Source organism: Onychostoma macrolepis, chromosome 08 (genome assembly GCF_012432095.1).
Source record: "Onychostoma macrolepis isolate SWU-2019 chromosome 08, ASM1243209v1, whole genome shotgun sequence".
NCBI lineage: Eukaryota > Metazoa > Chordata > Actinopteri > Cypriniformes > Cyprinidae > Onychostoma > Onychostoma macrolepis.
Genome location: NC_081162.1, coordinates 20726625 through 20742710, shown reverse-complemented (window position 1 = coordinate 20742710; position 16086 = coordinate 20726625). Strand labels below are relative to the sequence as shown.

Here is a 16086-nt window from a genome sequence, read left to right as displayed (position 1 = left end):
CTTATGTTGTTCCAAACACGTAAGATCTTCATTCATCTTCGGAACATAAATTAAGACCCTGCATAGACAGCAACGCAACTACCACGTTCAAGGACTAGAAAGGTAGGAAGGACATCATTAAAATAGTCCATGTGACATCCGTGGTTCAACCATAATTTTATGAAGCTACGAGAACACTTTTTGTGTGCAAAGAAAACAAAAAGAATGACTTTATTCAGAAATTTCTTCTCTTCATGTCAGTCAACGTGCATTCGGATACGCTGCTCCTTGTTTGCAAGAATGCACACGCATGCGTCGTCGAACTGTCGTGAACACACAGCGAAGACTCACACGGAAGATAAGAAATTGATGAATAAAGTCATTATTTTTGTTTTCTTTGTGCACAAAAAGTATTCTCATAGCTTCATAAAATTAAGGTTGAACCACTGATGTCACATGGACTATTTTAACAATGTCTTTACTACCTATCTGGGCCTTGAACGTGTCAGTTGCATTAGAGGGTCAGAAAGCTCTCTGACTTAATGAAAAATATCTTAATTTGTGTTAAGAATATGAAGGGTCAAGTTTGAAATAACACGAGGGTGAGTAATTAATGACAGAATTTTCATTTTTGGGTGAACTATTCCTTTAAACACACTTATATTTTATATTATCACATTAACTTTCAATTATTTTGATTCAGATCCAATTTTTGAATCCAATTTAGTAATGCATGATTCAGGTTGATTTATGAATAAGTTTGACCAATAATTCACTCACAAATAAGTAAGATTTACTCTACACAATGGCAATTTCTAACAGAATAAATATTGTATAACTCAACATACATAACTGAAAAGAAAATGTTACAACTTTCTACAACTTTGGAAGACCTGAAAAATTGATAATGATACTTCAATTTTACTATGAGTGTGGAATTATTTGAAAAACAGTATGTGAACAGTAGTATGAAAACAAAAAACAATGGTTGCTTATTGATTGCTACAGTGTGGGCCTGAATATGCCAGACCAAATGTCTAGCTACACAAGACTAGGCTACTTCATATTAATGAGACTCATGATCTTCTCACAGCTGCAGCAGACAGGAGGTCAAGACGAAGAACAAAGACGGACTGTCTGAAATGATTGTGTGCCGTCTTGTGTGGTGTAGCTCCAGTGCTGTCAGATCTTCTGCTGTAAGATGTTGCTTGTCAGCTGTTATAACCTGCTTCTGGAACTTCCCTCACCCCGATAATTACTCCACCTGTTGCTGGACTGTAAGCGCATAAACACGCATATATCCAGAAACAAACATGCACGCATCCAAGTTCCAATCTGATGCCTGTCTGTCTATCATGGAGGCCAAGAACAGATGAGCTCCAGGCGGCGCACACGCACATGCGCGCACACACACACACACACACACACACACACACACACACACACACAGACACACACAGACACACACAGACACACACAGAGCTCCAGCATCAGCCAGCCTTGAGGAAGAACGGTCTCTGCAGATAGAGATAAAGGTTTCAACTTTCAGGTTAAAAGTGACTTTTTCTTCAGATAAAGGCAGCAATGGCAATCTGTTCTCTTCTCTTTTTTTTTTTTTCTTAAACTGTCTCTCTCCTTTTCTCACTTTCTCTCTCTCCCACGCTCAATCTTTTTTCTTGACTTTATCCAATGCTGCATACAGGGCTGGATCAGACAGTTAAAGCTGCTCTTTGCTTTATTTCATATCTACTTGTCAAAAAGAGATTAGCAGTTTTTGAGCTGTTCCACTTTGCTGTCATGATGGAAAATGAGCGAAAAGGAGAATGTGAAAGAGAAATTCACGGGCAACAACAATACAAACCAAATGCTCAAGAGAAATGAAAGATGGCTGCTTGGGGTTTTTAAAGCTCAAAACATTGAGATGACACTATTTGTCTGCAAATTTCAAATGTCTTCTGAAATTGTGACTATGAATCACAGAAGAATACTCACATATTTGGCTGAAACCATACATTTGGGTGGGACATATTGAAGGGATCAACCCCTTTCTTTTTTTAAATGGCTGACAGTCTTTAGTTTAAGCTTCTACTACACTCTATGGAACAAAAGCTAAAAGGTATCTTTGTACCATATTTACCCCTAAATGGTACATATTAGTACATTTAAGGTACATATTAATACTTTAAAAGTGCATATTAGTATCTAAGGTGTACATACAGTATTAGAACCTTTTGAAAGGCTACTGCCTTCAGTTTTGTTTAGTTTTTTTCTTTCTGGAAGTGAATATATGAAAGCACTGAAGAAACTAAAGAATAAACGGTTACACTTCATTTTGATAGTTTTGACATGGGGGTAAGGTTGTACGATATGATATGATCACAGACATGGACTAAAAGCCACAAGATTTTGATTCCAAGGAATCTTTAAAGCATTATTATGAATTATGGACTCCAAAAGCAATAGTTTACAGTTAAAATGCCTTAATGATTTGTTTCTTTCATACACACAGCTTTTAGAGTCATATGGATTGCTTGTGGATTATTGTAATGTTATTATCAGTTGTTTGGACTCTCATTCTGATGGCACCCATTCACTGCAGAGGATCCATAGGTGAGCAAGTGATGCAATGCTAATGAAGAAACAAACTCAACTACATCTTGGATGGCCTGACGGTTAGTAAATATTCAGAAAATTTTCACTTTTGGGTAAACTATTCTTTTAAGTAGCTTAGCTAGCTACATGCCCTTAGTTAACAAATTTCAACAGGTACTTTTTTTACTGGTCAACAGCATGGCTACACTGACCAGCACTAATATTAGCACCAAACTAGCATAAAACGTCATTTACAACAGAGTGCTACATGATCACATAAACCTTCCCCTTTACTTCGGTTTCACACACAATCTATTAAATACCACATATAGCCACTCCGCACATATAACCATTATCACGTGTGTGTCGTGAGAAAGGAGCATGTGTATACCTCTATGCAAAAGTGTGTGTGTAAGGCCTCCCTTTGTGTCACAGCATGTTGTTTTCACACCTCTATAATTGGATGCGAAACGGAGAGGATCGTCTTGCGTTTGTGTGAGAATTACGTGGTCTTTCCTCATCTTATTGAAGTCCTAATTCCCGAGTCTGCACCGCAGCGGCGGCGAGCAGCACGCGGTATGATCCCGCCATCTGATGGCTATCACTGTGGCATTTGTACACAGAGGTTCTCCGTCGCTTTCGCCTGTGTATTCAGAGTCTCTAAATGCTACAGGCTTATTTTCACACCGCATGCCACAGCCTGACACAAACAGCAGTCCTTTGAGCTCCAGATTGGTATAAAAAAAAAAAAACGCATGATTCAGACAATGACTTTGATGCCGGTGGAAATAAAAGAAATGTCGTCTAATGTCAATCTGCCTCCTCCCTGCTATGAAAATGTTAGAAAGTTAGCAAAAATTGCTCCATTTCCAGTTTCCATTTTTTGAGAATGGAAGGCTGAGTTTGTGTTACTGTTAAAGAACTGTCACAAAGAGTAGAAATAAGACTGACGGTTGGAGCTGTGACACAGAGGGTATATTGAGAGGTTTTGTGCTTATGGCGTCCTGGGTTCAAGTTCAGCCCAGGATATGTGCCAGTCTTCCTTTTTCAAAAAAAAAAAAAAAAAAAAAAAAGGTTTCTTTTAAGTCGTAATTGAGCTGCAATTTATGGCTGTACAATTATAATATTATATTGCAAAATAATAAATTAATTATTATTTACTTAAATAAATGTTTGAGACTATGAAAACAAGACATGTCAAATTGATTATAGCGTTTATTTAGGTCTACTCCTGTTTTTATGTTGTTCATAATTATTAATGATAATTAATGTCCCAGGGGACGTATTTTACTAAATGAACTTACTAAGTGAAAAAATGGACAAAACTAACAGATTAAACATAATGCTAATATATGAAGGACACAAATTTTACCAGGCCTTTATCCTTGCAATTTTTTTAAGTGATTTTCATCGTTTTAACCTTTCACCTGATGAAAATCCACCATAAAAAATATAATTTTGCTACATGTTAAAAACTATGACAATAAAAAAAGTGAAAATTAAGGTAATTATAATTTGTGGGCAAACTATTTTTATTCTTATTCTTTATTCTTCTTGTTATTTTTATTATGTTATTTATGTCATTTCCCTTTGCCTATACTTTTTTCAAATATAGATAGATAGCTAGAGAGCAAAAGAGAGAGCGAGAGACAGATAGAGACAGAGAGATAGATAGATAGATAGATAGATAGATAGATAGATAGATAGATAGATGTGCAAACTCTACATGTGTATAGTCACAGTCCTCCATCGAACTAAGTCTAACACACATATTTATTAATTATTATTGTATCATAATTGTGCAAACTTAGCCCCATTAATTTCTAAAAAATGGTTTGCAATAAGAGTGAGCTAAGGCACGCCACAAACTCCTAAATAGCCCCAGCATACTCCTGAGGGAAATGTTAAACACGGGCACGTAGGAGACGTCAACTTGACTGTGAAATGTTTTGCAGTCCATTGTTTTCCGGCAGCATCTCCATCTAATTGTCTTGTCCCATTAGGCCGTGACCAGGGCTTGGCAGAGGAAGACAGGCTCCCTTGGCAGATGCCTGCCATTTGTCTGAATGCCCTTGATCGACTTGTGACAGATGTCAAGGCTTCCGTTGAGCGGGTTCTCTCCGTCACATGACCTCTGTTCGGCGCGTTAGGATAACGTGGCGTAGTGGCTCTCTCGCATGCACCCGTATGAATGCACGCACACTTCGGCATCCATCAGTTCCCTGCTATTACCTCTGACAGGCCTCACCTGCCCAGACTGCATGGCCCATGCAAATTCAACCTGGCAGATGAGTGTTTGAATGGTAATGCACCACTCTGATTGATACTGATAGGAGGCATGGACGTGTGTGTGTGTATCGGTGCGTGTGCGGGTCCGTGGAATTTGCCAAACTTAACTTTTCCAAAAGTTGTCGGGAAGTGCTCAAGGTACACTGGAACACAAGTCATTCGCACACTACAGGACTGAAACTTGTTGCTGGAACAAGTCTGTGAAAACAGCCCCAGGGCGTAGTCAACTATTAAAGCTCTTATAGCTCTTTTCCCCACTGTGTGAGAATCTGTGCAAAACCGATCACAAAACAAATCCTCCATGTTGTCGGCTGACATGATGTCCAGAATCTGGGAAAATAATTAATCTAAATCTACTAGTGAAAAATGGCTTAAAGACTGTAAAATATAACAAAAATAAATAAATTAACCCCCAGAAACATGTATGTATATAGTTAAAATTTGTACAGTATATAAGATATGTTTGTAAATGCACTACCAGTCAAAATCTGGGGTCAGATTTTATTATTTTTTTTTTTTTTAATAAAACTTTTATTCCACAAAGATGCATTAAACTGATTAAAAAAAGAGACAGTAAATACATTTATAATGTTACAAAAGATTTCTATTTTAAATAAATGCGGTTCTTATGAACTTTCTATTCATCAGAGAATCCTGAAAAAAATGTATGAAAGTTTCCACAAAAATATTAAGCCGTTTTCATCACTGATAATAAAAATAGATGTTTCTATAGCACCAAATCAGCATATAACAATAATTTCTGAAAGATCATGTAACACTGAAGACTGGAGTAATGGCTGCTGATAATTCAGATTTGCCATCACAGAAATAAATTACATTAAAAATATATAAAAAATTAAAAACACATTTTAAATTGTAATGATATTTTACAATATTAATGTTTTTACTGTATTATTCATCAAATTGATGCAGCCTTGGTATGAATAAGCGACTTTCAAAAAAAGAAAATGTTTTCACTAATTAATACACAAAAAAAGATAATCGTTTTTATGAATTTTAAACTAATTCAGAATAAACATTTATATTAATCATTCATTAAAACTTTACATTAAAAAAATAATTATTTAGAAGCAAATTTGTGTGAAAACTAATTGCAGGATCATAAATAATCAAGGATTAGAATGATCTTGTAACTGACACAAGTAGACTGTAATTAGTAAAGTACACAAGACACTAAATAAGAAACTGTATGTATTTGTACTGTGAGTTTGGCTTAAGTATAGACAAAGATATATAAAAAAAACCATGAAGATACGTGAAGAATAGCAGAACCCACACTGAGCAGGAAGGATTTGATCTTATCTTCACATTGATGTAATACATGTAGCCATTTAACAGACATCCAAAAATACACACAGCTAGGGGACTGCATTTGTCTTTCACGCATCTCCTCCTCCACGAAGGCAGATGTGTTTCTAATAAAACCATTCCTACCGTTGACAGAGCGCAAAGAGTCGAGCTGATTAAAAGACGCATAAAACCATGTTTAGGGAAAATGGTGCCAGTGTGACGTGCCTTAAACAGTCACGTATAAGGAGTTTGTCCAGCCCGAAGCTCACTTCCTTCTCTGGCATTTCTCATAATTCCTCTATCAACAGCCCTATCACTGTCCCTTTTTTCTACACAGACGGCATCACCATGGAGACCAAACATCCCCAGCAACACAACCTCTCATCTGGAACATCAAACACACCATTGTCAACTTGGAGAAGGAAGAGAAAGTGAGAAAGCATTGAATGCTTCCTTTAAGGAACACCGGCAGTGTGAAAACTCGAAGAGGTGGTAACGAAAAATCCTGTTGTTTGCAGCAGAGAGATAAGACAGTCAGATATGATGACAGTGTACACAGTCAAGTCTTATTGGCCGTGTCTGCAGGGCATGTGTGGAAGCCATGCTCGGGCCTGCGTTACACAAATGGGAAGAGGCACAAGCTACACATGGAAGATAAGTCGTGGATTTGTTATTTGGAATTAAAGCGTGGAAAGCGCAGTGGCGAACAGCGTGTAGGTGGAGATGTGATATTTGCAGAGGGTATGAATACCATTTAGGCCGGCTGGTCGACTTCACCACAGGGGACATCCCATCTCTGTACAGGCTCTTGGTCTTGCTGAAGTTCACAATGTTGAAAATCACCCTCTGAAACAACAAGAAACCGACACTTGTAGTCAGATGGAACCAACTTAATTTTATTATATATGAAAACGAACACTAGCAGTGAAGAAAAAGAACAAAAAAAAAAAAAGAGCTTGCAAACAAACTGAAAAACAAAACTTCTTTTGTATGTGACATTAAGGGGCAGGTAAATCTTAAAAATTGGTGGGATATATATATATGTGTGTGTGTGTGTGTGAGTGTATAAACATAAATAAATGTTTAGATAATTGTTTAAATAAATAAATGGAACCAATGTTATTTTATTGTATGAAAATGAACACTAGCAGTAAAGAAAAAAACATAAAAATGTGAATTTGCAAACATTGTATGTTACATTTATTAAAAAACAGACATACAATATATGTTTAAATAAATAAATTAGATAGATAGATAGATAGATAGATAGATAGATAGATAGATAGATAGATAGATAGATAGATAGATAGATAGATAGATAGATAGATAGATAGATAGATAGATAGATAGATAGATAGATAGATAGATAGATAGATAGATAGATAGAGGCTACAGCAAATAATGAAATGGAGTTATCTATCTTGTCTGCTTAAGGGATCCCATTCTGCTGAATCATGAAGGCCCCAGAGATGCCAAAATGATGGTAGTTACAATTTAGTATTAAACGCAGCAGCAGTCAGACATTTATAGCTCATTAAATTGTCTGCAAACACTATAGTACACTGTGTTATGAATTTGATGAAAAAAACTTCAACTTGATGGTACTGAGTATAATGCATTTTCTGATCATTTGTTGTGTGTCAGGCAGATGGAACAATTTGTAGTGCTATGTAATCAATACCATACAGAATATAAAAACAAAATAAAAACTTTAAAACAGCTCTACTTTCAGCAAAGATCTGAAATTCTCAATCGGGCTGCTCTTCACAGAACCACACAGTAAGTTTCAAAATTAGCAGCGCAAATAGGAAGTGCTGTACGAGACACCAAACGTGTTAAAAGAATCTTGCAGGATCTCGCTGACTACGTAATGCGAAGATTGTGTGAACTTACAACACAAATGCAAGACAATAGAGACAAAACTGTAGAAAGATGTGAGAGTTTCTCTTCGTTTCCTCTAACATATGTAACTGAAGAAATAACAAAACACTGTCTGCTACTGGATTTGCAAGAGAAGCACAACACTGCAGGAAGTGAAGGTCAGGTTAGGTTGAGGTGAAAAGACATCTCATATCGCACTGTACCGGGACCTTGAGAAAACCTCGGCTATTTTCCAATTTGTACATAATCCATACTGTATACTGATATAGAGGCAAGCATGTCCCAAAGCATAGAGTGTTAAAAAATGAGGGTTCCAAAGGTGACTAGATAACATTTTCAGTGGGTATTTGGGCTAATATTACCCTTAACCCCTTGCACCATAAAAGGAAGAGTTTATGACAGTTTGCTTCAACTTCTTTAGGCCATAGACAATGGTTAGACCAAAGCTACAAAAGCAGATTTTTAATAAACGAACCAACAAATTAAGTAATGATATTTATTTTAGATATAATGGCACCATGCAAGTATAACCAGTACACAACAAAGGCATAATGTAATGCGGCAAAGGTTTATCTTTTTTTTTTTTTTTTTTAGAATGAATTGAGTGATTTCATGTTATTTTCACTTATTGATGAAGTCAAAAAATATTTTGAGATCTGAAATGAAAAAAAAAAAAAAAAAAAAAATTTTATATATATATATTTTAGGGATGCACGATATTGGATTTTTGCCAATATCCGATATGCCGATTTGTTTTCCCAAAAAGATGCAGTAGTAACCTTAACATTTTATTTTAAGATTTAACATTTGTAGATGGTCTAAAGTAAAAGAGTTATAGAAATTCTGAAAATCTTTTAGAGCACATAATTTGTTTAAAAAATATAACATATTACATGTTAATGAATAAATCACTATATATAAAATGATTTAATTTACAAGTGTCATGTTTGTGATTTTTTTTTTTTTTATTCATGTAAGCTATAGCTTCTGACCTTTAAATCAAAACATACTCATGATTTTATGACATCAATTACTGCTTTATTTAATCAGAAACGCAGTCTAAATGTTATTTGTGTATTTTACTTTCATTTTATTAGAAGTAGGCTAACAGCGCCCCCTACGGAATTAAAACCCCTTACTGAGAGGGCATTAGGACCTGGGGGAGGCTGCCGCTGCTGCAAGTGCTATTACTGTTTACCATACACGGAACCTGCATTCTCAGTTTAAATGCAGCGATCCAAAACAGTGAATCAGTCACACTGCTGAAGTGATCTAATCGCTAGCACACTCTGAGCACATGCCTGTTAACTTTCACATATTCCTCTTATCGGCGAGACATATCGGCATAATTTTTCATATCCAGCCGATGCCGATATGTATGTTTAATGCCATTATCAGCCGATTCCGATATTGGTCCGAAAATATCGTGCATCCCTAATATATATATATTATTCATGTGACACTTAAGACTGGAGTAATGGCTGCTGAATTATTACACTTATTTTAAATTTTAATTATATTTTATAATATTAATGTTTTTACAATGCTATTCATCAAATTATTGCAGCCTTGGTAAGAATAAACGACTTTCCAAAAAAATAATAATAAAATAAAAAAAATAAAAATAAAATAAAATAGTTTTTACTAATTAATATATAAAAAAACCCTCATCGCCCCAACTTTTGTTCATTTTTATTTTAGTACAAACATTTAAATTAATCATCCATCCGTTACATTAAAATATATATATTTATTTCATAAATACATAGTCAAGCATGTCCCAAACCATAGTGTGTTAAAAAATGAGGGTTCCAAAGGTGACTAGATAACATTTTCAGTGGGTATGTGGGCTACTATTACCCTTAACCCCTTGCACCATGAGAGGAAGAGTTTGGACAGTTTGCTTCAACTTCTTTAGGGCATAGACAATGGTTAGGAATGTGAGACCAAAGCAGGTTCTTAATACACAAACCTACAAATTAAGGAATAATATTTATTTTAGATATAATGGCACCATTCAAGTATAACCAGTACACAACAAAGGCATAATGTAATATGGTAAAGTTTTTTAAATTATTATTTATTTATAAATTGAGTGATTATTTTCACTTTCTGATAAAGATTTTGAGATCTAATGCAAAAAAAAAAAGGAAGGAAGGAAGGAAGAGTAAAAATGCAACTGAATGAATGAAATTCATTATAGAATGAAATTCTAATACAATTACTAAGTATGATAGGAAATGTAGTTGTGAACTTAAATCGTACCATCAACAATAACAATTAAAGCATAATTATGAACAATAGCCCAATTCAAAACAGTCCCAAGTTGTGGAAGTAGTAGAAGCATACGAATTAGGATGCAGCCTGGTTCAAGCCTCATTACCAACAGCTAGCGTTTCTCTATTGTCACATCCCTCCTCTCACCCACCTGTCATGAGTCTAGACCTGGGGGTCGCTGCAGCATGACTGGGGCAATTTGAGGGCAGGTGGATTTGTCTTCAAACCCATTTTCTAATATCATGAAAGAATGAAGTTTATGAAATACGAAGTGTATAAATAGTACAGACAACGCTAATAATGATATGTCCAAACTGTAAATGACTCCTTGTGATAAACCATATCAAATTCCCAATTAAGCCCAGGTGTAGAAGTCAACAGCGTGCAAACGAAATCCAATTACAACCATTCTCTCCTTTTTTCAGTGCCTGCTTTCTCCACCAAATGCCCCCCCGTCCCCATCCATCCCGCTGTTCCCCTCCCATCAGCGGCTGCAGTCACAGAAGATGGGGGATTGTGGTCGGCCTGAATCAGCCAGGGCTAAAATGACATTTAACTGATGTTCAGACGCGAGGTAGCTGCTGGAACGGGTAGATAAGACCATTGCTGCTGGCATTTCAATTACACTTTTACTGCCCTACACATCTGTTGCCAGCCTACTTTCAGTCTTTTTTTCCCCACAGGCAAATACATCCTCATTCCACTACCTTTACATCACGCCACTCTTTCTTCTTCTTTTTTCCACCACAAAATTCAGATTGTCTGCATTGACAGGTGGTTTCTGGGTCTAGACTGGAATGTATTGCTGCGTTTGAGGGTGGGACACAGTGGGGTCAGTTCTCTCTCCAGCCCAGTGGTTCTCAACTGGTGGGTCATGACCCAAAAATGGGTCACAGGTCTGTTCTGGGTCACGTGACAGCAAGGAAAAAAACAATGCTAAATACAGCCAACAAAATAAAGGTTTAAAGGGGAGTAAAAAACAAGAGAGAAAGGATTGGGGATATGTTGCAAGCCAGATTCAAACACTTTATCTTTCAACATTTTATCTCACTTTTTCACTTCACTCACACCATTTTTGAGGGTGTTTTTCCATGAGGCTCATGCAAAGAGAACAAAGCTGTATGCTACTGTGAAGTTTAAAGGTGACTCCTTTAGCTGACGTTGTCAGAATTGATTTGTATCGTTCATATCTCTTCGCCACTTATATTCTTAGTACTATGAGAAGCTTCTCTCTCTGTCATCATTTGCTACAGCGTCTTCATCACAGTCAACAGGGGAGTTACTCAGAAGAAGGGAGGGCTGTGGGTTAAATTGGACGCACATCTCATCTCAGGCTCATTAAGAGCTTTATGTAAGAAAGAAAGAGAGAAAATGCACACATACATACTGTAAGTCACTGGTGGGCTCCCTTGCGCTAGTTAAGCCAATGTATCTACACTGAGGAGTAATTTGGAGTTGGTTCCCAAAGCAGCACAGCTCAGTGCAGAGCTGGTCATGGAGGAACTGTGAGAACGGTACATTTAATTACTGATAGAGAGACAGGAACACATTACCATCCAGCCTGCCTGAGATGTCATTTCCATCAGGCATGTCAAGTTCTTTCAGTGCTCTTTACACTGACACATATTCACACTCGCATGGTGTCTCATGTCATGGAGCCTGATTTTTGACTTAAAGTATGGTCCACTTTGATGTTTATTCTGGCAGTTTCTCCCATTAAGGCTGGAAGAAACCGTCTGATCGACATTTAAATGTAGTTCACTATGAACAAAAAACTACAACGAAGCTACGTAACAGACAATATTTTTATTATATATTTATATTACAAATATATATTTATGACATATATACATTAGTACCAGCATTATATATTCATATGCTAATACTAATTTATTTACATGATAAAACATTTACATAGAGTATACTACCGCTCAAAGTTTAGGGTCATTAAGATTTTTTTTTTTTTTGGAAAGAAATTAATACTTTTATTTAGCACACGTGAATTAAATTGATTAAAAGTGACAGTAAAGACATTCTATTTCAAATAAATGTTGTTTTGAACTTTCTATTTATCAAAGTTTCCACAAAAACATTAAGCAGCATAACGGTTTTCAATATTGGTAATTCTAAAAATAAATAAATTAATTAATTAATTAATTAAGCACCAAATCGGCATATTAACATGACTTCCGAAGAATCATGTGACACTGAAGACTACAGTAATGGCTGCTGAAAATTTTGCTTTGCCATTACAGGAATAAATTAAATTTTAAAATATATTCAAATAGAAAACACTTATTTTAAATTGAAATTGAAATGCACTAAATGAATGTAGAAAACATATCTATAATTTGCATGCAAAAAAGATGTAGAGGAAGAAAGAAAAGTTAGAGGAAAACATTCTATGCATCCTTGCAGACTGCAATTAATAATTAAAATAATACTGCACTTTTGTGGCACCATAGTACAATAGCAATCATATAATTTATGTTAACAGCTGCTGTTGTTATATAGTTAGTGGCTGCATAGCTGTAGTAAAGATCTCATTAAAACCTGATTCAGGGATTAAAGAAGAATCCTCTTATTTACATGAGTCACACACACCTGCTCCAAAGGCGAAGTTCTCCAACATCTCAACAACAAGCTGCTCTGAGCTGCACAAGTGAACTAATGATTTACACTCTGTTAAGAGACAGAGAATTAGAAACCAGCAGAAAAGTGAACGAGAAAAAGACTGCCAACAAGCAATGACCTACCCAGGGCTCCTGAACAGAAATAGCTGGATGTCAAACAGTGTTTGGGGGCAAACGGTGTCTTTTGATACTGATCGATCTGCAGAGTCCTGCTCTGGGGAAAACACTGCTGAAATATTTAAGAGACTTGTCTAAATGGAGGGAGACATAAATAATGTACTTTGTCCTCTGTAAGTCATGTTCTTACTAAGAAAGTTCAATGTAGATATATTAGCTTAATGACACTGAATAATGCAGAATGCAGTGGGGCATATAAAAGTGCATACTGTATAGTGACAGGGGTTAAATACAGAGTACACTGAGCCATATTAACTAACTGTAAATGGCATCACATTTCAACTCTCTTCATTAAAATATCATAAAAGTTAAAACATAAGTTCACTGGGAATTCAGTTGAAGATTAAAATGCATTTTTACTCAACAAAATTGGAACGGAAAATGAAAATTTAACTTTGCTTTGTATGTAACCAGTATGATCAACTTGCTATGCATGTCAGATTAAATGATCATATTAAATGAATAATTCTAGTTATTTAAAATAAAAAAATAAGTGTCCAGAATTATTTCACAGAGTATATAATAATTCACACACACAAAAAGGTATTTCATTCTAAATGGTCCCAAAATCCTCCTTCCTTAAATAAAATGTCTACAAATTTTGAAGCCCATTTTTTTCAGGTACACCAACTGAATCTGAGATCTAAGTCAAGAATTTCAGAAGCAGAATAAGAAAAAACAGAAGAAGCAGCAGCAGCAGAAAAAGAGGAAGAATAAAGCTGTTTTGGCTTTAATTCTACACTGTAAAATTCAACATTCACGTTGATTATTCAACATTGTAAAAACAAAGCATACTGAAGCATGTTTTACAAGAAAATACTATTTCAGTCATTCTACTTCAAAATTTTGTGTTTAATTCAATGTGTTACTGAAATTTACTAGCCATTTCTGAGTGAAAATTGTTTAAAATTAAATCTTACAACATATTTTCCGATGCATTTTTGAAAAGGTGACATTTCCACTGTCCTGCCCCACGTGGCAGTCTTCTTTAGTGTGATCATTTCAAAAGATTACAGATTACATCAAAAGAGCTTGACATCTTTTCTGCAAAACAAAATATCCGCAAAATATCTGTGTTTCACAAAAGAAACGAAATCATAAGAGTTTGGAACAACATAGCTGAATAAATGAGGAGGACAGAATTCATATTTTCATGGTGAACTCTTCCTGTAAACTATAAACAATCCATCACAGGAATGCCATGAATTGAAATGACCAGGTCCATAGCGATATTCTCAGACTTAACTTTCTTAAAGGGTTTGTTACACCTGGGCTCCAGAAAGATGATGACAAGGCCAGTACCTGTCCTCAAAGCTCAGATTTAGCACAAACACGTTTTTGAGAAAAAGAAAGGAATTTCACATATTGACTAACTGCGAGCGTGTCGAGCTGCAATTTAACGTCAGCTTTTAATTTCCTTCTTAAAAAGGGATGTATTCAATAACTGTGATATCAGATAACAGAAAACTCCGGCAGGCATTTCTGAAGCAGCAGGCATGTAGACCTTTTGTTTGGTTCAGGCATTCAGAGCCTTTTGTGCAGGATTATTTAATTCCACTGGAAAACCAGGAAGTGGGCGCTTTTGCTGTATTCAGTGAAAAGGCAATCACAATCTACCGCTCCATTGTGTGGCAGCAACACGTGATTCTAACATGTTTAATTAGGTCTCTCCATCGCCTTTGACTGACGGTCCAGCAAAACACAGACGACACAATGCAAAAGGTCACAGTCACTCACACAATGGTGCTCGGAGAGCTTTAAAAGCATTCCATTAACCTACTGATGGCTCCGTGCGCAGCTATGAGGGAAAGACCTTTGTATACGTGTTTGTAATACTTAACCCTATGCCGGTAGCTTATATGTGCGAGTCACGCTACTGTGCATGCAATAAATCAATGTTCTTGTGTGTCTACGTCAACTTACATTACCCATTATTAACAGAATTGAAGTCAAAACGTATTGTAATGCATGGATCGGTCAAACTAAATGGACTTTTACATCCTTTCTTCTCTTATTGCATTAGTTAATTTTGATGTCTCATGGTTCATGATCTCACTGTCCATTCTGACATAACTTAAAAGGGATAGTTAACCCCAAAATCACAATTCTACCATCATTTACCCACCCTTAGATCATTTTCAAACCTGTATGATGATGCTTCATCTGTAGAACACCATATTAAAAGTCAAGTCACCTTTATTTCTATAGAGCTTCATACAATTCAGATCGTTTCAAAGCAGCTTCATAGTACTGAACAGGAACATCAAATAAATTATGCAAACTTCTTCAAATGTGAGACAAATCCAAATCTGCTGCAAAGCTGCTCTACAAAGACAATGGTGTCATTAATCATCTTAAGTCAGTTCAGTTCAATAAACGCGTAAAAATCATCAATTATGAAATTCTGCTATAACCAGCTCTACAGAAGACCATGGTGTTGTTATTCAGCTCGAATCAGTTCCATGCTGATTCAATTCTGTTCAATAACAGTGTTGATTTAGCAAAATTAATTAATAATGAAACAAATTCGATTCTCTGAAGTGTCATCATCCAGTTTAATTCAGTTTTGTTCTCATCCGATGGTGCCAGTGCAGTCAAACTGAATATATTACTGAATATTAAGTGTCTTTTACACCCTCATGAAAGCAGATGGGGATCAGGGTCTGTCAAGATCAAAAAATAGGACAAAACACCATAAAAGCTTCACAGAAGTACTTGTGCAATATAAATCAAGTGTTCTGAAGTCATTCGACACCTTTGTTTGAGGAATAGACTGAAAGTTAAGAAAATCACACTTGACATCCGTTGTCACCATTCACTTTAAATGAATAGAAAAAAGCTTGGAAATTTAGTTTGAAACGGCAGTTACCATGAAGAAATAAAGTCAACAGAGGTGAATAAATAACAGAATTTTCACTTTGCGTGAACGTTTGTCTCCAGATTATGT

The 16086-nt window shown here is 35.9% G+C and overlaps 1 protein-coding gene across 7 annotated transcripts in view; it reads right to left on the bottom strand.

Annotated features, from left to right (window-relative positions):
- Nucleotides 1–16086, bottom strand: part of bend5 (BEN domain containing 5) — a 338217-nt gene that overhangs the window by 215718 nt on the left and 106413 nt on the right. For all 7 annotated transcript variants that reach the window (XR_009272649.1, XR_009272650.1, XM_058785807.1 and 4 more), the window contains one exon: nt 6923–7017. Coding sequence is in view for 5 of the 7 variants with exons in the window: in XM_058785807.1 (XP_058641790.1) it covers nt 6923–7017 (95 nt within the window). In the remaining 2 variants the exon portion in view is untranslated. The remainder of the gene's footprint in view (nt 1–6922; nt 7018–16086) is intronic.